The sequence below is a fragment of the Akebia trifoliata genome, chromosome 11 (assembly GCF_017979445.1).
Source record: "Akebia trifoliata isolate Shusen 1 chromosome 11, ASM1797944v1, whole genome shotgun sequence".
Taxonomy (NCBI): domain Eukaryota; kingdom Viridiplantae; phylum Streptophyta; class Magnoliopsida; order Ranunculales; family Lardizabalaceae; genus Akebia; species Akebia trifoliata.
The window spans coordinates 44,532,557-44,555,783 of NC_141385.1; the positions used below are offsets into that span (position 1 = coordinate 44,532,557).

The 23,227-nt window shown below is 34.4% G+C and overlaps 4 protein-coding genes across 4 annotated transcripts; all 4 read left to right on the top strand.

Moving 5' to 3' along the window:
* Positions 1–1,542: 1,542 nt before the first annotated feature.
* On the top strand, positions 1,543–3,496 carry LOC147391970 (bifunctional TH2 protein, mitochondrial-like). The gene is made up of 4 exons (XM_086459124.1): positions 1,543–1,548; positions 1,632–1,977; positions 2,112–2,366; positions 2,870–3,496. The coding sequence occupies exons 1-4, from the start codon at positions 1,543–1,545 to the stop codon at positions 3,310–3,312; spliced, it is 1,050 nt and encodes a 349-aa protein (XP_086315250.1). The 3' UTR covers positions 3,313–3,496.
* Positions 3,497–4,896: 1,400 nt separating this feature from the next.
* Positions 4,897–10,036, top strand: LOC147391971 (bifunctional TH2 protein, mitochondrial-like). The gene is made up of 6 exons (XM_086459417.1): positions 4,897–5,273; positions 5,371–5,479; positions 7,128–7,403; positions 7,538–7,907; positions 8,026–8,283; positions 9,351–10,036. The coding sequence occupies exons 1-6, from the start codon at positions 5,083–5,085 to the stop codon at positions 9,800–9,802; spliced, it is 1,656 nt and encodes a 551-aa protein (XP_086315543.1). The 5' UTR covers positions 4,897–5,082; the 3' UTR covers positions 9,803–10,036.
* A 2,981-nt stretch (positions 10,037–13,017) lies between these two features.
* LOC147391972 (bifunctional TH2 protein, mitochondrial-like) lies at positions 13,018–16,238 on the top strand. Its single transcript, XM_086459125.1, has 6 exons — positions 13,018–13,208; positions 13,331–13,445; positions 14,236–14,490; positions 14,653–15,004; positions 15,094–15,348; positions 15,820–16,238. The coding sequence occupies exons 1-6, from the start codon at positions 13,018–13,020 to the stop codon at positions 16,236–16,238; spliced, it is 1,587 nt and encodes a 528-aa protein (XP_086315251.1).
* Positions 16,239–20,115: 3,877 nt separating this feature from the next.
* On the top strand, positions 20,116–22,492 carry LOC147391973 (bifunctional TH2 protein, mitochondrial-like). Its single transcript, XM_086459126.1, has 5 exons — positions 20,116–20,142; positions 20,609–20,878; positions 20,991–21,336; positions 21,488–21,742; positions 22,065–22,492. The coding sequence occupies exons 1-5, from the start codon at positions 20,116–20,118 to the stop codon at positions 22,490–22,492; spliced, it is 1,326 nt and encodes a 441-aa protein (XP_086315252.1).
* The last annotated feature ends 735 nt before the right edge of the window (positions 22,493–23,227 follow it).

Consider the following 23,227-nt stretch of genomic DNA (forward strand, 5'->3'; position numbering starts at 1 on the left):
GGTTCTTTTGATCATAAGTTGTTTGGTTTTATTCTATCTTTTTTGTATAGGTTTGATATCCTGGAATTCTGTTATAAAGATGGCGCACATACAATTCGAAGTGTGGGGAATACAGTTAAGACGACCATGCGCAACATATACCGTTCTTTGTTAATTGTAAGATTAAGAATAGCAGTATTTCTCAATTGGGTTATATTTAATTTAGTGGTTCTTGAACATCAGGATGCAAATTGAGATTTTTTTGGTGTTATATAACATCGTAGAATAGCAAATTGTGTTTCTCATTATTTCTTGAAGACTTCTTGATTGCTTAGCTAATATCCATAAATTTTAGCAATTACTTCTTTTGTAATTGTAAGATACTTTGCAAGATTTCTCAATTGGTTATGTTAAATGGTTTAATTCTGTGCTTCTTGGACATCAAAACTCTTTTTTTTTGACGTTTCAATTGCTTAGCTAATATACATATAAAGTAATCTTGTCTAAAGAAGTTCTATATAGATTTATTTCTCTATTACTTCCATTTGCTATTTGTTGGGGGGATTTGGAAGGAAAGAAATGTCAGTGTGTTTGAAGGTAAAGAAAAAGTCATTCACAGTATTTTGGACAGCATTAAATTCTTGATGTTTCGACTTTCAATAGTCCCAGAACATCATCGTGTTTAAGGGCATATCCTCGGAAATTTGGTTTTTGTTTTGCTCTCTGAAGGTTTTCTGAACCTCCAAGATGTATGGCTCTCTTCTTTACAGTTTGGTTTTCTAACATTTCATTGATGTATTGCCCCTATAATGACATTTACATTCTCTTATCTTCATCTTTTTGTGATCTGATCAAATTAGGTATGTAACCTCATCCTAACATTAGTTACAATTCTTGGCCATTTATAGTAGAACTTGGGGTCCATTCTTGTCACTCTCAAGACTACTTTCCCATTTATATTACATGAGAGTTTCATGAATTAACTGGAAAGGAAATTTACAGAAACTTTAATGACTAAAAATTGAAGAGATTGGAAGTAGTCTTAGATGAACCCAGATTTCATATGGATCACGAGCCCGAAAATGCTTGTGTTAGTTTGCTGGTCATATGCTCCAATTGGGCTTAATATTCTGTATCGATCTTTGCTTTATTAATATTGGTTTCTCTAGTCATGAGACTGTAGCAGTGGGCATGACTCAATTTTCCTTTTTTTCCATTGATTATGGATATCTTGCAGTTGTACATATTTTGAAGAGAATTGAATTTGCAGGAATGTGGTTCTGATATGGAGCACGGCAAGAGTTCCAACTCAGAAGTAGAGAAGTGCACAGATTTCTTGTTAGCAACAGCTTCCGGGATTATTGCTGCGACTCCTTCTGAAAATATGAAATTTGTTGCTTACACACTAGGTGCTGTGACGTCTCGCTTGAAGCTCCATAATTTTTTAAGTAAAGATCTCATCTGGGTACTTCTGGATCCTAGTGAAAGTAAGCGTCTCTGCAAGAAATGGAGAGATAATTATTCCTCTGAAAGTTTTGAGGTTTGTCATTTAAACCAATTCACATGCAGGCACACATCTGTATTTTATTTGCATATATTAGCTTCATTTGCACAAATGTCTCACTTATCATTTTCTTTCTGAATAAATACAGGAGGCAATTCGTCAAACCGAGAACTTGCTTGATCATCTAAGTGTGTTTTTGACACAGGAAGAGTTTGACTTTCTAGAAAAGATTTACCATCAGGCTATGAGTCTTGAGATAAATGCTTTTTCTGCTCTAACGATTACTCAGGAAACTGTAGTCCCTTTATGTGGAACACGTAACCTTGAGGAGCGTCATCTCATCATATTTTCTGATTTTGATATGACATGCACTACTTACGAATCCTCTGCCGCTTTAACAAAAGTTGATCTAAGGAATATATGGGATGTTCTTACGACACAGTATACCGAAGGGTATGAGCAATGCATCGACAGCATAATGTCTATTGAGAAAGGTGAGAAAGAAGGCAGGTTCATTTCTTAGTTGATATTCAATCATTTCAATCCACACACCTCTATGGTTTAGAGATGCAGTTAGGCAATTAATCACTTATTGTGTATTTATTCTTCCTACCTAATGGTTTTGCAGTAGAAGAATTTAACTATGATGGTCTATGCATAGCCCTTGAGAAACATTCGGAGTTTAAGAAACAAGCAAATTCAAGAGTGTTTGAGTCGGGTGTACTGAAGGGTTTAAATCAGGAAGATATAAAAGAAGCTGGTGAAAGTTTCAAGCTCCAAGATGGTTGCATAGAGTTCTTTAAGAAGATTGTAAACAATGCAGATGTCCATATACTTTCAAATTTTTGGTGTGGAGATTTTGTTGGATCAGTTTTTTCATCAGGTTAGCCTTCACTATTTGTGTAAATAGTTGTTTTGTAATGTAGCACAGCTTTTCCAAAAATTGAGAATTTTCAAAGTCCATACACTGACTTACAGATGGTGTTATTCTTATTCTGGCATTTGGCCCTGAAACAGATTTTTTCACGTTCAAGGGAGCTTGGACCTCCTTTAGACCAATTTGAGATGGTCAATCTCCAAATCCAAATATGACTCAATAATTTTCCCTACAGTTGTGAAAACTGAAAACCACCCACTCACTATCTCTTAAGACTTCTAACCATGTTGGAAACTACCCTTACTTTATTTCCTCACAATTATCCTATACTCCATGTACATATCATGTTTCCTATGGTAGTTGCATCAAATAAGATTGCGGCAATTTCTTTGGCTGCTTTACGTAAATGTAGAGTATGCTAAGTTATCATATTCTCTTTTTTCAGTTGCTAATATGATCTTTTACTCACAAAAATGGCCTATTAAAAGCAATGTACTTTTGTTGAGCAGCACGAGGTTTAGATCGTTTGAGTGTACACACCAATGAGGTCACTTACAAAGAAGGCATTTCTACTGGTGAAATTGTTATGAATCTGGAGACACCTACAGACAAGGTTCAACTTCTCAAGAACATTGTGAAGAACGATGGCATGGCCTTATCTGTATACATTGGAGACTCAGTGAGTGACTTACTTTGCTTGCTTGAAGCTGATATAGGCATTGTCATTGGGTCTAACTCAAGCCTCAGGAAAGTGGGGTATCATTTTGGTGTTTCTTTTGTTCCGTTGTTCTCTGTTTTGGTGAAGAAACAGCAAGAATATGTTCAAAGTGGCTCTTTTAATTGGAGTGGGATGTCTGGTATTCTCTACACAGTCACTAGTTGGTTCGAAATACATGCCTTCATTTTGGGATGGTCTACACAATATATGGATCTTCTAGATTTTTCAGATTGAATTTTTTTTTTTTTGGCTGATACATGGTTTTTCAGTTACGTCGATGTACAAATCATTCTATATTTGGGAAGAGTTGGTTCCAGGGTATTTTTGTGTTTTGATATTTTTTCTACTGTCAGAACTCCGAACACAATAGATCATCATCATCAATGCTCGTGGAATAATGTGAAGATACAATTCATTCATCAGAGTCCTTGTATTCTTTTGTATTTGATCTCAAGCTTATTTTCTGTCTTGAAAAATGTTTGTTCATTCTTGAGTTCACATGTACATGGGACTCTCCCTATTCTTTCATCCAAACATTTGTATTCTTTTTCTTGTTGATTCAATAAATAGCAAAGTGAGGCACTTGGATTGGCAACGAAATGTATATCGTGTGCCATGACATGTATAAATAACAGTGCTCAATGGGATGAAATCGTCAAGAGCATTCTACCAAATCCATTTTTTTTAGAAATCGGGAAGTGGAGTTTTTGAAAACTCCAAGAGATGCTTTTCTTTAAAATGATATTCATAACTAGCATACATAAGAGGATTATATGTATGTCTATATCGTCAACAATGATGCGAAATTGTATGCCTTTGTCTCTTGGGGTCAATACTTTCATTTTCTCCTTGCTCATGTTCTTCTTTTCTTTTATTTAGAAGACTGATTCTACTCATCTTGAGTTTGGTCAAGTTGAGCTATAAGACCAAATTACTTTAGGCACACACTGTAGCAATTTACAGAGTTTTGATCGATTTTTTGGGTAATTTTGATAGATTAACAAAAAATGACTGAAATGCTATTGACTTCAAACTCTTGCAGAAATCCTTGAAAGTTGAAACAAAAAAAAACAAAAAACAAAATTGAAGGAGAGGAAAACAAAAATATCCCTTCCCTACAAAGATGCGAGCCCTGACCATTCATATTACATCCTCAAGGCAATAAAATGATGTGTGATCTCTCTCTCTCTCTCGTTGAGATAACCTCATGTATTCTAGCAAACAACCATCTCATGCAAATAGTTATTTTCGTGCTTCCCACGTACTCACAAGTGGTTCATTTTGCATTTTAATTTGGAACTCATTACAATGCATCATTATGTATAATTTGGCATTAAAGTAGAGACTTGTTCAAAAGGGTCTCTTCGAAAGGTTGATAGGGTTGTGTTAAAATAAGACATTTGTCCTAAACCAAGAATGATTCTAGCTTTAGTCTATATTTCCACCTCTTTTAACTTAGCTTATCTGTTCTTAATCTAAATCCCCAAATGTTAATTGGGAGAGAATGGTGTGCCAACTACCTTACACATTCTTCAATAATAACAAATATAGTTCAGCTTACTCCCAAAATAAAATAGTTTTATCTAAAAAAATCTATAGGAGAATGCACATGTCAATACATTGAGTACCCAACTTAAGATGGCTACCCACAACCAAGATGAAAAATCTCTAAATTTTGTTTTTTGTTTTTGACGAGAGATTAAAGATGATGATATTAGTCTCTCATAGAAGACCAAAGTCAGTAGATGCCCCATTCCCATTAGTTTGAAAATCCAGGGAGTATCTCTAGTTTTTGCCAAAATCAGAGGGTACCTCAAAATTAAAAAGTTTTTATGTTCCAAAGCAACAAACTTCGGCGCCAAATCTTTCTTTATGACATCGTTCTGTTATTTCTTTCTTACATTGCTCTGTTATACTCTCTCTCTCTCTCTCTTCTGCAACTCTGCTTTCAATCTTCCAACTTTCTTGATTGGAACAAGAAACCATTGAAAATCTGCAGTTGCGATGGAAGCAACCGTACAGGAACCCGAAGAACAAAGTGTCGCAATGCGACTCTGGGAAAAATTCAAGAACGAATCTGCGTTCATCAAGTACGCTCCTTTCATGATTTGTTTCGCTGCAGGAGATTTGGATTTGGAGACCTTCTGCAATTACGCTGCCCAAGAGGCTTCTTTCGTTGGAGCTTTTCCGATAGTGTCAGTTTTTCCTCAAATTTTCTCTCATGTTTAATTTGTCTTGCTTTGGATGATTTAGGTTTTTTTTTAAATTTAAATTTCTCATATTTCTTTATAGGTTTGAGACGTTGGAAGAATGGATTGGTAAAGATGACAGATATGCGATTGGAGCCTTGAGGAATAGTGTTTGGTCGACGATGCTCAAGATACACAGTTCTTTTGTAACTGTAAGATTTCTCAATGGGGTTCTGTTAAATGGTTTAATTCTGTAGTTCTAGGGCATCAAAACCAAAATTAAGATTTTTTTTGGTGTTATAGATCATCGCAGAATCGCAATATGTGTTTCTCATTATTTCTTGAATTTTATGTACTCTTAGCCTCTTTTAGGATTGAGTGATGACATCTCAATAGTGTTAGGACGATGATGCTCAGCATACACAGTTCTTTAATTTTTTATTCAGAGATTCTTGGACATTAAAACCCAAATAAAGATAGATATATATATATATATATATATATTGGTGTTAGAGATCATCTTAGAATGGCAATTTTTGTTTTTCGTTATTTCATGAATTATTTGTAGTCTCAGCCTCTTTTAGGGATTAGTGAAGACATCTCGACTGCTTAGCTAATACCCATTAAACTGTAAGGTAATCTTGTCTAAAAAAGTTTTATTTAAATTTTATGTTTCTTATGCAAGAGAAATGCAAAATCTGTGAACCCTTTATTTCTCTATTGTCCCATAGTATTTGGATTATCTTCTTCAATTCTACTATGGATGTATGTCGTATTTGGTATTTTATAGGTCTCTCTTCTAGAGGTCGTATCTTTTGGAGATTACTTCCATTTGCCAAAGTGTTTGAACAAAAAACAAAAGGTCACTCACAGTATTTTGATTGACATTAAAGCCTCAATGTTCCAATGGTTCAAGAACAGCATCAAGTTTAAGGGGATATTCTCTGAAAAGTTGGTTTTCTATTTGGGTTTCATTGTAAATACAGAGGAGTAGTTGAGTGTTGTTTTATTTGATTTGGTTTTTGTTTTGCTCTATGTAGGTTTTCTGAACCTCCAAGATGTATTGTTCACTTCTTTGTAGTTTGGTTTCCTGACATTTCTTTGATGTATTGTCCCTATAATGACATTTTCATTCTCTATCTTCTTCATATTTTTAAATATTTTTTTTGTGATTTGATCAAACTAAGTGCCCAACATGCACACCCATTTATAGTAGAACGTGGGAGCACATTCATTGGAGACTAACAGAAAAAAGTGTTGTGTAATACTCAAAAAGAAGAGAGCATTTATTTAATCTAGTTAGTCTCAGCTTAATTTCATCAAAATTGTTCAATCATTATTCTCAAGGTTCTTGGGTGAGGATTTAGCACCGATATATAGGCTTATCCACAAAATACATCAGCATTCACAGCAGCTTAAGAGGGGAGAATGAGAGAGATAGCATGTTTTGTCACTCTCAAAAATAGATTCCACCTACTTTCTCATTTATATTACATGAGAGTTTCATGAATTAACTGCAAAGGGAATTAATAGAAACTTTAATGACTAAAAATTAAACGGATTGGAAGTAGTCTTAGATGAACCCAGATTTCATATGGTCATGTGATCCAATTGGGCTGGATTTCATCCTTAATCTTCTGTATCAAGCTTTGCATTATTAATATTGGTTTCTCTAGTCATGAGACTGTAGCAGTGGGCATGATGAAATTGTTGCCATTATCTTCTTGGCCCATTTCTAATAGAAGAACCTAATAAGGATTGAAACTCAATGTATGTCTTTTAAATTTTTCCATTCATCATGCATATGCGTGAGAGATCATCATACAGTTACACGTATTCTGAAAAGAATTGATTTTGCAGGAATGTGGTTTTAATATGGACGGCAGGTGGTCTACTAGTTCCAACTCAGAAGTAGATAAATGCAAAAATTTCTTGTTAGCAACAGCTGTTGGGATTGTTGCTGCGACTCCTGACAAGATGAAAGTTGCTGCTTACACAATAGGTGCTATGACGCCTCTCTTGAAGCTCCATAATTTCTTAAGTAAAGAGTTTAATATCTCGGCACTTCTGGATCCTAATGAAAGAAATCGTCTCTGCCAGATATGGATTGATAATTGTTCCTCAGAAAGTTTTGAGGTTTGTGATATTGTTAGTCATTGATCCATTTTCCGTTTTCTATTTCATGTTTAATGGATTGAAAATGACACATTTGTATTTTATTAGCTCAAAAGTCTTGTCTCACTTATCGTTTTCTTTCTGAATAAATACAGGAGGCAACTCTTCAAACCGAGAATTTGCTTGATCAACTAAGTATCTCTTTGACGCAGGAAGAGTTTTCGGTCCTAGAAAAGATTTACCATCAAGCTATGAAACTTGAGATGAATTTTTTTTCTGCTCAAATGATTAGGCAGGAAACTGTAGTCCCTTTATCTGGAACACGTAACCTTGAGGGGCGTCATCTCACCATATTTTCTGATTTTGATTTGACATGCACTACTGCTGAATCCTCTGCCACTTTAGCAGAGATCACAATATGTTCTGCAACAAGAGCAGATCTAGGGGATGTATGGGGTGCTCTTAAGACACAGTATACTCAAGAGTATGAACAATGCATCAACAGCATATTATCTAGTGAGAAAGGTAAAACATTGAGATTCAATAATTTCAATCCATACACTTCTATGGTTTTTCTCTGACGTGGGCAATTAATCACTTATTGAAATCCTGTATTTATTCTTCCTACCTAATGGTTTTGCAGTAGAAGAATTTAACTATGATGATCTATGCATAGCACTTGAGAAACATTCGGAGTTTAAGAAACAATCAAATTCAAGAGTGTTTGAGTCGGCAGTACTGAAGGGTTTAAATCTTGAAGATATAAAAGAAGCTGGTGAAAGTTTCAAGCTCCAAGATGGTTGCATAGAGTTCTTTAAGAAGATTGTAAACAACAATGCACAAGTCCATTTACTTTCAAATTGTTGGTGTGGAGATTTCGTTAGATCAGTTTTTTCATCAGGTTAGCCTTTTATTATTAGAAACCATGCTATTTGTGTTAATATTTGCTTTGTAATGTGTACTTATGTAAGTGCTTATTTCTTTATTCTCACCATCAAGAAAATGGACTATTGCAATTGAATCATTATCATTCCAAGGATCCCAGGTCCAAAGTGTACAGGGAAGATACGTACACAAGATGTCAAATGAATAATGTCACAATCACAAATATCGAGTGTTTAGCATGTCAAGCTTGTTCTCCATCTTTGATAAGTGGTTGAGGTGACTCATTTAAAATGAGTGATGGAAGGTCCACTTATTGTTAAGGTCTCACCAAAGAGAAGTGGAATTCTTTGAGAGAAGTGTTTACAGGAGTACAGGACAGGCAAATGCTGTGTAGGTCCTGGTCATTCATGGTTCTATAAGTTTGCTTTGCTGCAAGAAGCATTTCGTGAGGTTTTTTTTTAAGATAAGTTTGGTGGTAAGTAACGGAGAACAAGATTTTCTTAAGACTCCTAAAATGGAGTGTTCCAAATGATGATGGTAGGAAAATGGTTCATAATAATTCTACAACGACAACAAAGTCTTATCCCAAAGATATGGGTCGGCTAAACGAATCTTGTTCCTTCATTCCAATCAGTCCAAAGCCAACGATTCTGTCATTTATGTTTTATTTTCAAATTGCAAGCTATTGGTGTTTATTAAATAAGATTGTATGCTATCATATTTTTTAGTTAATGATGTTTTCTTGAATCGATTGTCATGGTTTTCCTAGATTATGTGTGAGTTTCTCTGAGATTTAGAACCTGTTTGGATAGCCAAAGTTACATCAGAAGTAAGAAAAAAAACACTTTTTTCAAGAAAAATGGTTTTCTGACTATAAAAGGTGTTTTACTGATTATTTTTGTAGAAATCTCAAGAGTTCTAATGGGTCTTTTATTAAGATTTAGCCTTTGTATGGGTTTCATTTGTCTGTAGGAGTCAGTAAGTGTATTATATATATTTTTCTTTTTCTTTTCTTTTTTCTTCTTTTGTAGCTATTTCATTCGGTGTGTTTTAAAATGACACTGTACTTTTGTTGAGCAACAGGAGGTTTAGATCATTTGAGTCTACACACAAACGAGTTCATTTACAAAGAATCCATTTCTATTGGTGAAATTGTTATGAATCTGGAGACACATACAGACAAGGTTCAACTTCTCAAGAACATTGTGAAGAATGATGGCATGGCCTTGTCTGTATACATTGGAGACTCGGTGAGCGACTTGCTTTGCCTGCTTGAAGCTGATGTAGGCATTGTCTTCGGGTCTAACTCAAGCCTCAGGAAAGTGGGGAATCATTTTGGTGTTTCTTTTGTTCCGTTGTTCTCTGGTTTGATGAAGAAACAACGTGAATATGTTCAAGGTGGCTCTTTTAATTGGAGTGGGAAATCTGGTATTCTCTACACAGTCACTAGTTGGTTCGAAATACATGCCTTCATTTTGGGATGGTCCACACAAGATTATACGGATCTTCTCGATTTTCAGAATATTGAAAATTAGCTGATTCATGGTTTTTCAGTTACTTCGATGTACAGCAATGATAGATCACCGTCAACACTCATGGAATAATGGATACGCCAATTATTTTCTTTCTTGAAAACTGATTGTTCTTCTTGAGTTCACTTGTACATGAAAGTCTCTATACTCTTTTGTCAGAACTTTGTATTCTTTTGTTTTTTCATTCAATAAGAATCAAAGTGAGAAACTTGCATTGATCATTAAATGTATATCGTGTGTCAGGACGTGTAAATAATGGTGTTCTAACAGGCACTGTTTTCTTTAAAATGACACTTGTAACTAGTATAACTAAGGTGGCTTTGCTTGAAAGTAATAAAAATAGTTTCATCTCAAACTTAAATTAACTTGGATGCAAGGAATTTGGTTTCAAGGGAAAATGAATTCTACCATTTGGTGGCACCTAAGAAAATGACAAAAAAGGAGTTGGTTTTCAGTTTTGAGGGTTGGGGATAGACTAAAGATAATTACTTCAGGAGGGAAAATATTTTCCGCGTACAAGGAGAATCAACTTGTAAATTATGTACAAGGACATTAAATATTCTAATTTAATAATAGTCAATGAGGCAGCCAGAGTAAATTTACTTTAGCTAAAATCAGATGCTATAGAGAATGTGATCTAATGCTTATTTTCTATCTTGATAAATGTTGGTTCTTTCTCAAGTTCACTTGTACATGAAAGTCTTTGTATTCTTTGTCAGAACTTTGTATTCTTTGCCTTGTTGATTCAATAAGAAGTGAGGTGTGGCACTTGAATTGGTCATGAAATGTAAATCGTCGCTCGATGGGATGATATGGGTAAGTTCTTTCTAGTAATAAATCCAATTTTTTTTAGGAAATCAAGATGAGGATCAAAAGTTGTTAGCTTTTGAAAAGAATTTGTTTCCAAGGTAATATAAACTCCTTGGGAAAATGAATTTTTCCATTTGATGGTGTGGGTAGTTGTGAGAATAGAAATTTGGGATGGGAAAAACATCTTCCCACCTATGAGAAATCACTTTGGCCATGAAAATGGTTTCCAATGAAAATTTGGGGTAATTGTGTTTCTAGGGAATACCATTTTCCATGTGCAATCCCTTCTTTATTCCTTTTCAAGGTCCTGTGAATTTAAGGGTTAACTCCCATTTTAGCTCAATCGAAAGATCTTGAAGAAAGTGTAGAGTTCGTCAAAATTTCTAAGAGAACAAAAGTAAAACTTTGTTAGATTTTGCTTATTGATTCAATAAGAAGTGAGGTGTGGCACTTGAATTGGTCATGAAATATAAATAGCAGTGCTCGATGGGATGGTATTGGCAAGAGCTTTCTAAGAAATCCATTTTTCTTAAGAAATCGTGATGTGGATTAAAAGTTACAAATTTTGAAAATTTTAAGAGACTCTCTTCCAAGTGACGATATTGATTGCAAGGAATTCATTTTCAAGGGAATATTAATTCCTTGGGAAAATGACTTCTATTGTTTGATTGCACCTGAGAAAATGTCAAAAGGAGATTTGGATTTTTGTTTTAAGAGTGAGGGTAGTCGTGAGAATAACATTATGGTGTGGGAAATTATTTTCCAGGGAGTGGGGTGGGAAAACATTTTTGCACCCCAAGGGGAAATTGCTTTGGCCTTGAAAATGGTTTCCAACGAAAATATGCCAATACAATGAATACTCGATGGAGACCAAAGTCAAAGCCAACTTATTGGTAAAAATATATCAGGTATTGGGTACATATTGACACACTTAAAATCTATTGACAAGAGATTAAAGATGATGATATTTTGGTCATTTTATTATTCTCTCATAGAAGACCAAAGTCAATAAGTGTCCCATTCCCATAAGTTTGAAAAGCCAGGGAGTATGTCTAGTTTTTACCAAAATAAGGAGGGGTACCTCAAAATTACACAATTTTATGATTGAAAGCAAACTACTTTCGGCGCCAAATCTTTCTTTGCGAAATTGTTCTGTTATTTCTCTCATATGTTCTTCTGTTACTACCAGTATCTCTTGTTCTGTTATAACTCTCTCTCTTCTGCAATTCTGCAATTCTACTTTCGATTTTCTTGATTGGAGCAAGAAACCATGGACTCTTTTAATTGGAGCGGGATGTCTGGCATTCTCTACACAAGATTATATGGATCTTCCACACAAGAATATGTTGAATTCTTTGGCTGATACATGGTTTTTCAGTCACTAGTTGGTCTTTTTGTGTTTTGATATTCTTTCAACTGTTAGAACTCCGAACACAATAGATAATCATCGTCAATGCTCGTGGAATAATGTGAAGATATTACTACAATTCATTCATCAGAGTCCTTGTATTCTTTTGTATATGATCTCAAGATAGTACTCCGAACATTTGTATTCTACTTCTTGTTGATTCAACAAATAGCAAAGTGAGGCACTTGATTGGCAATGATATGTGTATCGTGTGCCATGACATGTATAAATAACGGTGCTCAAGGGATGAAATCGTCAAGAGCATTCTACCAAATCCATTTTTTAAGAAATCGGGATGTGGAGTTCTTTAAAATGATACTCATAACTAGAATATATAAGAGGGCACGGGGCTTAAGTGGGGTATGACACACCCGAGAATGGAGGAAAATATGCACTCAACACTTTTATATGAAAGACAGTCATGACTTCCATTAGCTCTACTAGGCGAAAAACCAAGTTGATTCTAGCTTAGCTTATTTGTCCTTAATCTAAATTCTCAAAAGGGTAATCACGGAAAATGTGGGGGAGAATCGGATGCCTTAAAAAAGAATAACGATTTCAAATCCATCCTTGGCACTCGGAACATGGAAGAATAAGATTCGTTCAGCTTGCTCGCAAAAAAATCTACCAAAAAACCCAAAACCAACTTATTGTTTCAAATTCATCAACTTATTTTTTTTTCGACAAGAGGTAAAAGATGACGATATTTTTGGTCATTCTATCAGTCTTTCATAGTATACCAAAGTCAATAAGTGTACCATTGCAATAAATTTGAAAACCCAGGGAGTATCTCTAGTTTTTACCAAAACCAGAGGGGCATTTCAAAATTACAGAGCTTTTATGTTTGAAAGAAATCAAACAACTTTCCGCGCGAAATCTTTCTTTGTAACATTGTTCTGTTATTTCTTTCTTATATTCTTCTGTTACTTTCTCTCTCTCTCTCTCTCTTCTGCAACTCTGCTTTCGATCTTCCAACTTTCTTGATTGGTGAACAGTTGTGATGGAAGCAACCGTACACGAACCCCAAGAACAAGGTGTCGCAGTGCGACTCTGGAACAAATTCAAGAACAAATCTGCGTTCTCCAAGTACACCCCTTTCATGATTTGTCTTGCTTCAGGAGATTTGGATTATTATACCTTCTGCAATTACGAAGTCCAAGATGCCTCTTTCATCGAAGCTTTTCCAGAAGTGTGAGTTTTTTCTCAAATTTTCTCTCAAGTTCAATTTGTCTTGCTTTGGATGATTTAGTATTTTTCTTCTTTTAATATTTGTTTGATTTCAATTTCTCAAATTTTCTCTATTTTCTTTATAGGTTGGAGACGGTCGAAGAATGGATTGGTAAAGATGGCATATATGCGATTGGATTTGGGGCATTGAGGAATAGTGTTCAGTCCATGATGGTCAATATACACAATTCTTTTGTAACTGTAAGATTTCTTGCAAGATTTCTCAATTGGGTTATGTTAAATGGTTTGATTCTATGGTTCTTGGTGTTATAAATCATTGTTGAATCGCAAATTATGTTTCTCGCTATTTCTTGAATTACTTGTAGCCTCTTTTAGGATTTAATGAAGATTTGTTGATTGCTAAGCTAATATCCACAAATTTAGTGATTAAATAGTGTTAGGACAGCAATGCTCAGCATACACAATTCTTTCGTAATGTAAGATTTCTTGCAAGATTTCTCAATTGGGTTATGTTAAATGGTTTGATTTAGTGGTTCTTGGACATCAAATCCCAAATTAATATTTGTTTTTTGGTGCTATAAATCATTGGCAAATCGCAAATTGTGTTTCTCATTATTTCTCGAATTACTCCTAGCCTCTTTTAGGATTTAGTGCAAGACATCTTGATTTCTTAGCTACGATCCATAAATTTAGTGATTAAATAGAGTAGGACAACAATGCTCAGCATATGCAGTTCTTTAGTAATTGTAAGATTCCTCAATTGGTTTTATCTTAAATGGTTTAATTGGACGTCAAAACAAAGTAATATCATCTTAAAAAGTTCCATTTAGATTTATTTCTGTATTACTTCCATTTGATATTTGTTGGGGGGATTTGGAAGGAAAGAAATGCCAAAAACAAAGCATGTTAGCTTTGCTTCATTAATAGAAGTACAATTAGAATTAAACTTTTTCTTTTCTTCATTCATCATGTATATGTGTGAGAGATCATCTTACAGTTATAAATATTCTGAAAAGAATTGAATTTGCAGGGATTTAGTTTTGATATTTCCGACTCAGAAGTAGATAACTGCAAGAATTTCTTGTTAGAAACAGCTTCCCCGAATGATGATGCGTCTCCTTCTGAAAAGATGAAAGCTGCTGCTTATACAATAGGTGCTATGACGCCTTGCTTGAAGCTCCATATTTGCTTAAGTAAAGAGCTCATCTGGGAAATTCTGGATCCTAATGAAAGAAATCAACTCTGCCAGAAATGGATTAATAATTATTCCTCTGAAAGTTTTGAGGTTTTTTTTATTATTAGGCATTGATCCTTTTTAAAAAAAATTTTATTTTTTATTCTTTGTATTTCACGTTTAAACCGATTCACTTGCTGATCACACACAGGCACACATTGGCTTCATTTGCTCAAATGTCTCACTTCTCATTTTCTTTCTGAATAACTACAGGTAGCAACTCTTCAAACTGAGAACTTACTTGATCAACTAAGTATCTCTTTTACACAGAAAGAGCTTGAAGTCCTGGAAAAGACTTACCATCAAGCTATGCAATTTGAGATGAATGCTCTTTCTGCTCAAAAGATTACTCAGGAAACTGTAGTCCCCTTATCTGGAAAGCCTAACCTTGAGGGGCGTCGTCTCCTTATATTTTCTGATTTTGATTTTACTTGCACTACTGTTGGATCCTCTGATACTTTAGCAGAGATGATAATATGTATTGATAAGAAATGGGATACTCTTAGGGAATGGTATAAAAGAGAGTATGAGAATTGGATTGACAAAATATTGTCTGGTGAGAAAGGTAAAGATTTTAATAGTTGTTTTTTTCCCTCTGAAATGGGAAATATCTTACTGAGAGGCCTTATTTATTCTTCTCAATGATTTTTTCAGTCAAGGGATTTAACTATGAGGGCCTAAGCAAAACATTAGAACAATTTTCAAGTGTTGAGACAATAGTGAATTCAGGAGTGATTGGGTCGAAGTTTCTGAGTGGTTTAAGTCTAGAAGATATAAGACGAGCTGGTGAACATTTAAAGCTCCAAGATGGTTGCATAGATTTCTTTCAGAGGATTGTAAACAAGGCAGATGTCCATATGCTTTCAGAATGTTGGTGTGGGGATCTCATTAGATCAGCTTTTTCATCAGGTACTCTCATTAGTTCCCTTGATGTTCTCATAGCATTTTTAATTAGGATATATTTCCAAGCTATTTGTGTTCATTAATTAAGATTGTGACAATCTGATTTGCTGCTTTATGTAAATTATGCTAACTTCTGATATTAAAAAAAAAAAATTAAGTCATTTAGTTAATGGTGTGTTCTTGGATTGGTTGTGATTGTGTTTCTTTTGAGAATACTTCTCTGATTCTCTGAGTTTTAAGGCTCATTTGGATAACATTTGTTTGGCTGATCTTTTTTCTGGAAATAAATTTTTTCAAAGGACCTGTTTAGGCTAAAAAAGTTTTCTTATAAAAATACTACACTGATTCTCGCATTGCATCTTTATAGTGCTATGTAGCATAATTATGCTTGCTCTGGCAGCACACATCCTTCCTGTTATTCTTTCTATTGCATTCAATAGATAGTATCTTAAACACTACTATACTGGTTTTGTTCAGCAGTTGGTTTAGATTGTTTGAGTGTACATGCGAACGAGTTCACTTACAAAGAATCCATCTCTACTGGTGGAATTATTACGAATGTGGAATCTCCTAAAGACAAGGTTCAAGTTTTCAAGAGCATTGTAAAGAAAGGTGACACGTACTTATCTGTATACATCGGAGACTCTGTGAGTGACTTGCTTTGCCTGCTCGAAGCTGATGTTGGCATTGTGATTGGGTCGAACTCAAACATCAGGAAAATGGGGAATCAGTTTGGTGTTTCTTTTGTTCCGTTGTTCTCTGGTTTGGTGAAGAAACAACGTGAACATGTTGAAGGCCACTCTTTTAATTGGAAGGGGCTCTCTGGCATTCTCTACACTGTCTCTAATTGGGCCGAAATACATGCCTTCATTTTGGGACAGCCTAAATCGTCATAGTTTTTCAGTTAAGTTCATGAAAATCAATCCTGCTCCAGTGTCTTTCCTCGTGCACATTTTCTTTATCCTCCAAACAACATAAATCGTCAATGCTCATGAAATAAGGGATGTGCCCACGTCTGTTGAAGATGGTACTACAATTGATTCATGAAAATCCTTGTATTCTTTTGTATATTATCTCAAAACTTAATTTCCATCTTAAAAAATGTCTGTTTTTCTTGAGTTCATGTGTACATCGAAGTCCCTGTATTCTTTTTCAGAACATTGTATTCTTTTGCTTATTGATTCAATAAGAAGTGTCATGAAATGTAAATTGTGTGCCAGGGAATATCAATTCCTTGGGAAAATGAATTCTATTGTTTGATTGCACCTGAGAAAATATCAAAAGGAGAGTTGGACTTTAGTTTTGAGGGTGAGGGTAGTCGTGAGAATAACATTATGGTGCGGGAAATCATTTTCCTGGGGGTTGGGGTGGGAAAACATTTTTGTGCCCAAGGGGAAATTGCTTTGGCCATGAAAATGGTTTCCAGCGAAAATATGAAATCATGCATCTGAAAATGGTTTCCAATTAATCCGTTGATTCTCAAGAGAATAGCTGACAATTGGGCATCAAAAACCTGTTGATACATACAAAATACAAAGCAATTGGAAAAAGAACGCGAAAAAAAAAAAGAGAAAAAATCATCTCTAATCTGGATTCAATTAATTAAAAAATTCCATCTAAACTATTACAAATGGTCCATTTATAGTCCACAATTTACCTGAAATAGAAAACTTCTCTAAAATAGTAAAATTCCTAATTCGATTGAAACACTTATAATAATCTTAAAATTACTAATAAAGACATTTTAAAAAGTAATGGAATCCAAACTCACAAGTGATAAAAATACTTACGTGCTTCCCACACACTTACAAGTGGGTCATTTTTGGAACTCGTTACAATGCATCATTACCGATAATTTGGCATTAAAGTAGACTTGTTCAAATGATCTCCTATGGTATTTGCATCAAAATAAGACATAGGACCCAAACCAAGAACGATTCTACATTGAGTCTACATTCTTAATCTAAATCTGCAAATGGTCGACTCAAAGTTTCTGCTTACCAAGTAGGTGCTATGATGCCTCGCTTGAAGCTCCATAATTTCTTAAGTAAAGAGCTCATCATCTCGGCACTTATTGAAATCTTGGATTTATTCTTCCTAATGGTTTTTCAATAGAAGAGTTTAACTATGATGGGCTATGTATAGCACTTGAGAATCATTCGGAGAATACTGAAGGGTTTAAATCATGCTCCAAGATGGTTGCATAGACTTATTTAAGAAGATTGTAAACAACAATGCACGTGTCCATATAGTTTCAAATTGTTGGTGTGGAGCTTTTGTTAGATCAGTTTTTGCATAGAGTTCTATTTGTTTAAATACTTGATTTAGTGGAGACGTCTCAGTCTCAATTGCGTTGCGGTAGCTAAGTGTTTTGTAAATTTCAAGACTTCAATGGAAAATTAGCAATCTCTCTGACCACATTTTTTCATTAATGCCCCTAAAAAGTAATGATGTTTCAATGGTCCAAGAATGTCATTGAGCATAAGCAGACATTCCCCGAAACTATGGACTTTCATTGTTATTTCGGAGGAGTAGTTCAGTGTTTCTTGTTTGAGTCGAAAACGTCTCAATTGTATAGCTAATATGCATAAAAAGCAATGCTATTCAGTAATCGTGAAATAACATTTTTTAAATTCCAAGACTTTGATGGATAGTAATTTGCAATCTCTCCGAAAATTTGGTTTTCCATTGAGGTTTAATTTTTATTAGAGTTATTTGTCCTTAGAAAAAGTGTTCTTAATCAAATCTATTTTTAATTGATCATTCACACCTTCACTCTCAATGAATAGGGCCAACTCCAAATCCAACTAGTAAGCAATTTTCTCATTAGAAAAAGAATTTAAAAAAGAATATCGATTTTATAAGGCCCTAGGAACAAAAGTTGACCATACAAATCCTTGGCACTCACAACATGCAAAGGAATGAAATAATTAAAATGGGTATGAAACAAATAATTAAAATGGGTGTGAAACACTTGAAATAACATAAGGGCGCACTATATACACCCATTGTAGCAAAAACTTGTTGGCTAGTTACACCCACCAATTTATTTTAAAACTTAATAGTAACCTACTAAATGTTTCAATAATTTTTGGTAGATACATACCAAACGTTTTTCAAATGGGATCCCGTGGAAAGATCTGTTCAGTATCTAACTACCAATCTAAAATGATAAATTCGATAGAAACATACTCAAAAAATACGGTATCATACGGTAGAAACACACCAAACAGTTCTTTACATGGGGATCTCATGTGAAAAAATGTGTTTGGTATGTTCCTACTGAAATATTGTTGATTAGTTTAGTCTTGACTTATCGAACATACTGGGAATTTTGGAAAAAAAAAAAAAAAAACAAAATTGATGCAAACAATAAAAGATAAAATCGATTTTTAATGGTTCATTTGCAAAACGATTAAAAAAATTTCAAGAACAAAAGATGATAAAAACTCACTTCCATTTATCAAAATACTTAATTATATCAAATAATGGTAAAAAAAAAAAAAATTCAGATTCGATTGAACTTTAATAGGATTTTTCGATAGGAGGGAAAAGTTATGTTTGTTGGGTGTGTGCAGTAAAACATAATAAAACTCAAAATGGTATTTATGCGCTTATACATTATTGACATTTAACTTTTAAGTAGCTTTATACAGCAAAAAAGTGGGGTGTACATAGCCCGCCCCAAACATAAAATATGATTTTGGATAAAATTAAATAGAAGAATATAATTTTTGGTAGTAAAATTAGATGGTCAAGATATCTAGACTCTCATAGTAGAAAAAGTCAATAAGTGTCCCATTACAATAAATTTGAAAACTCAGGGAGTATCTCTAGTTTTTACCAAAACCATAGGGGTGTTTCAAAATTACGAAGTTTTTATGTTTGAAAGAAATCAAACAACTTTCCGCGCGAAATCTTTCTTTGTGACATTGTTCTGTTATTTCTTTCTTATATTCTTCTGTTACTCTCTCTCTCTCTCCTCTGCAGAATTTCTTGATTGGAACAAGAAACCATGGAATCGAAATCTACAGTTGCAATGGAACCTATGGTACAGGAACCCAAAGAACAAGGTGTCGCCATGAGACTCTGGGACAAATTCAATAACGAATCTGCGTTTGCCAAGTACACCCCTTTCATGATTTGTTTAGCTTCCGGAACTTTGGATTTGAAGACATTCTGCAATTACGCCGACCAAGATCAGTTTTTCATCACAGCTATTCAGACTGCGTGAGTTTTTCTCACATTTCTTTCAAGTTAAAATTGTCTTGGTTTGGATGATATAGAGTTCTTTTGATCATAAGTTGTTTGGTTTCATTCTCTCTCTCTCTCTCTCTCTCTCTTTTCTATAGGTTTGAGATTCTGGAAAGATGGACTGTTAGTAGAGATGACAGAAATATGATTCGATTAGCGGGGAATGTTGTTAAGGAGACCATGCGCAACATATACAATTCTTTTTTAATTGTAAGATTTCTCGCAGTATTTCTCAATTGTGTTAGTGGTTCTTGAGCATCCGAATGCAAATTAAGATTTTTTTGTGTTATAAATCATCGTAGAATTGCAAATTGTGGTTCTCATTATTTCTTGGATTACTCCTAGCTTCCTTTAGGATTTACAGGAGACTTCTTGATTGCTTAGTTAATATCCATAAATTTTAGAGATTAATTCTTTCTTAGTTGTAAGATTTTTTTTTTTTTTTGTTGCAAGATTTCTCAATTGGTTGTGTTAAATGGTTTATTTCTTGAATTATATGTACTCTTAGCCTCTTTAGAGATGACGTCTCAATTGCTTAATGAAAAGGTAAAGAAATGCCGGTGTGTTTGAAGGTAAAGAAAAGGCTAACGTCTCAATTTCTTGAATTTCTGAACCTCCGAGACGCATTGGTCTCTTCTTTGCAGTTTGGTTTTCTAACATTTCGATGATGCATTGTCCCTATAATGACATTTTCATTCTCTTATCTTCATCTTTTTTTGAGATCTGACCAAATTGTTCAAACCTTCTATTTGAATAATTTGGGTGAGGATTTAGCAGTGATATTTGGGTTTCACATCAACAAAATACATCTGCATTCGAAGCAGTTTAAGAGGAGAGAATGATAGAGAGCATTTCTTGTCACTCTCAAGACTACTTTCCCATTTTTATTACATGAGGGTTTCATGAATTAACTGCAAAGGAAATTTACAGAAACTTTAATGATTAAAAATTAAAGAGATTGGAAGTAGTCTTAGATGAACCCAAATTTCATATGGTCCTATTGAATTTGCAGGAATGTGGTTCTAATATGGGGCATGAGAAGTGTTCCAACTCAGAAGTAAAGAGGTGCACACATTTCTTATTAGCAACAGCTTCCGCGATTGTTACTGCACCTCTTGATGAAAAGATGAAAATTGTTGCTTACACAATAGGTTCTGTGATGCCTCGCTTGAAGCTCCATAATTTGTTAAGTAAAGAGCTCATCTGGGTACTTCTGGATCTTAATGAAAGAATTTGTTTCTGCCAGAAATGGAGGGATCATTATTCCTCTCAAAGTTTTGAGGTTTGTCATTTAAACTGATTCACATGCAGGCACACATTTGTATTTTATTTGCATATATTAGCTTCATTTGCACAAATGTCTCACTTATCATTTTCTTTCTGAATGAATACAGGAGGCAACTCGTCAAACTGAGAACTTGCTTGATCAACTAAGTAGCTCTTTGACACAGGAAGAGTTTGAATACCTAGAAAAGATTTACCATCAAGCTATGATCCTTGAGATGCATGTTTTTTCTTCTCTAACGATTCCTCAGGAAACTGTAGTCCCTTTATGTGGAAGGCGTAACCTTGAGGGGCGTCATCTCATCATATTTTCTGATTTTGATATGACATGCACTACTTCTGAATCCTCTGCCGCTTTAACAAAAACTGATCTAAATAATATATGGGATGTTCTTACAACACAGTATACCGAAGGGTATGAGCAATGCATCTACAGAATGGTGTCTTGGAAGAAAGGTAAAAAGGCTATTAGGCTCATTTCTTAGTTGAGATTCAGTCCATACATTTCTATGGTTTAGAGATGCAATTAGTTTTTTTTTCTCTGACATGGGCAATTAATCACTTACTGAAATCCCGTATTTATTCTTCCTACCTAATGCTTTTGCAGTAGAAAATTTTAGCTATGATGGTCTATACCTAGCACTTGAGCAATATTCGGAGTTCAAGAAACAAGCAAATTCAAGAGTGTTTGAGTCTGGTGTACTGAAGGGTTTAAATCTGGAAGTTATAAAAGAAGCTGGTAAAAGTTTCAAGCTCCAAGATGGGTGCATAGACTTCTTTAAGAAGATTGTAAACAATGCAGATGTCCATATACTTTCAAATTTTTGGTGTGGAGATTTCGTTAGATCAGTTTTTTCATCAGGTTAGCCTTCACTATTTGTGTAAATAGTTGCTTTGTAATGTAGCACAGCTTTTCCAAAAATTGAACATTTTCACTATTTGTGTTAGAATTTAATTAGTTAATGATGGTTTCTTGAATTCATTGTCTGTTCCTCTGAGATTTAGGGCCTGTTTGGATTGCCTATGGTTTCATCAGATAAAAACATTCTTAAGCAAAACGGTTTTTCTCACTATAAAAGGTGTTTCACTGATCATTTTTCTAGAAGTCTCATGATTTAGCCTTCATATGTGTTTCATTTGTTTGTAGTAATCAGTAAGTAGAAATTTATTTCTCATCTTAGCAGGAGGTTTAGATCGTTTGAGTCTACACACGAACGAGTTCACTTACAAAAAATCCATTTCTACTGGTGAAATTGTTACAATTCTGAAGACACCTATAGACAAGGTTCAACTTCTTAAGAACATTGTGAAGAATGATGGCACGACCTTATCTGTATACATTGGAGACTCGGTGAGTGACTTACTTTGCTTGCTTGAAGCTGATATAGGCATTGTCATTGGGTCTAACTCAAGCCTCAGGAAAGTGGGGAATCATTTTGGTGTTTCTTTTGTTCCGTTGTTCTCTGGTTTGGTGAAGAAACAACAAGAATATGTTCAAGGTGGCTCTTTTAATTGGAGCGGGATGTCTGCCATTCTCTACACAGTCACTAGTTGGTTTGAAATACATGCCTTCATTTTGGGACGGTCTACAGAAATTATATGGGTCTCCTAGATTGTTTAGAATATTGAATTTTTTTGGCTGATGGTTTTTCAGTTACTTTGATGTACAGCGATAATAGATCACTGTCAATGCTCATGAAATAATGGATATGCCAATATCTGTGAAGATAGTACCACAGTTCATTCATCAGAGTCTTTGTATTCTTTTGTACATGATCTCCAAGCTTATTTTCTATCTTGAAAAATGTTTGTTCTTCTTCAGTTCACTTGTAAATGAAAGTCTCTATATTCTTTTGTCAGAACTTTGTATTCTTTTGTTTGTTCATTCAATAAGAAGCAAGGTGATAAACTTGCATTGGTCATTAAATGTATATCTTGTGTGCCTGGATGTGTAAATAATGGTGATCAACGGGATGACATCGTCAAGAGCTTTCTACTAAAATTCATCTTTTTTAGAAATCAGGTTGTGGATCATAAGTTACAAATATATATATTTTTTTGGTGTAATAGATCATCATAGAATCAAAAATTGTGTTTCTCATTATTTCTTGAATTACTCCTAGCCTCTTTTAGGATTTAGTGAAGACTTCTTGATTGCTTAGCTAATATCCATAAATTTTAGCAATTAGTGCTTTCATGATTGTAAGATTTTTCGCAAGATTTCTCAATTGGTTAATGTTAAATGGTTTAATTCTGTGCTTCTTGGACATCAAAACTCAAACTAGGGTGTTATAGATCATTGTAGAAGCACAATTTGTGTTTTTCATTATTTCTTGAATTATATGTA

Bases quoted from the DNA above. Each gene is read 5' to 3' on its own strand.
- LOC147391972 (XM_086459125.1), top strand. From the start codon at position 13,018: ATGGAAGCAACCGTACACGAACCCCAAGAACAAGGTGTCGCAGTGCGA. The intron at 13,446-14,235 runs GTAAGATTTCTT...TTGAATTTGCAG, and splicing joins TACACAATTCTTTTGTAACT to GGATTTAGTTTTGATATTTC. The intron at 15,005-15,093 runs GTAAAGATTTTA...TGATTTTTTCAG, and splicing joins AATATTGTCTGGTGAGAAAG to TCAAGGGATTTAACTATGAG.
- LOC147391973 (XM_086459126.1), top strand. From the start codon at position 20,116: ATGACGTCTCAATTGCTTAATGAAAAG. The intron at 20,879-20,990 runs GTTTGTCATTTA...GAATGAATACAG, and splicing joins ATTCCTCTCAAAGTTTTGAG to GAGGCAACTCGTCAAACTGA. The intron at 21,337-21,487 runs GTAAAAAGGCTA...ATGCTTTTGCAG, and splicing joins AATGGTGTCTTGGAAGAAAG to TAGAAAATTTTAGCTATGAT.
- LOC147391971 (XM_086459417.1), top strand. From the start codon at position 5,083: ATGGAAGCAACCGTACAGGAACCCGAAGAACAAAGTGTCGCAATGCGA. The intron at 5,274-5,370 runs GTCAGTTTTTCC...ATTTCTTTATAG, and splicing joins GTTGGAGCTTTTCCGATAGT to GTTTGAGACGTTGGAAGAAT. The intron at 7,908-8,025 runs GTAAAACATTGA...ATGGTTTTGCAG, and splicing joins CATATTATCTAGTGAGAAAG to TAGAAGAATTTAACTATGAT.
- LOC147391970 (XM_086459124.1), top strand. The intron at 1,978-2,111 runs GTGAGAAAGAAG...ATGGTTTTGCAG, and splicing joins CATAATGTCTATTGAGAAAG to TAGAAGAATTTAACTATGAT. The intron at 2,367-2,869 runs GTTAGCCTTCAC...TTTGTTGAGCAG, and splicing joins TGGATCAGTTTTTTCATCAG to CACGAGGTTTAGATCGTTTG.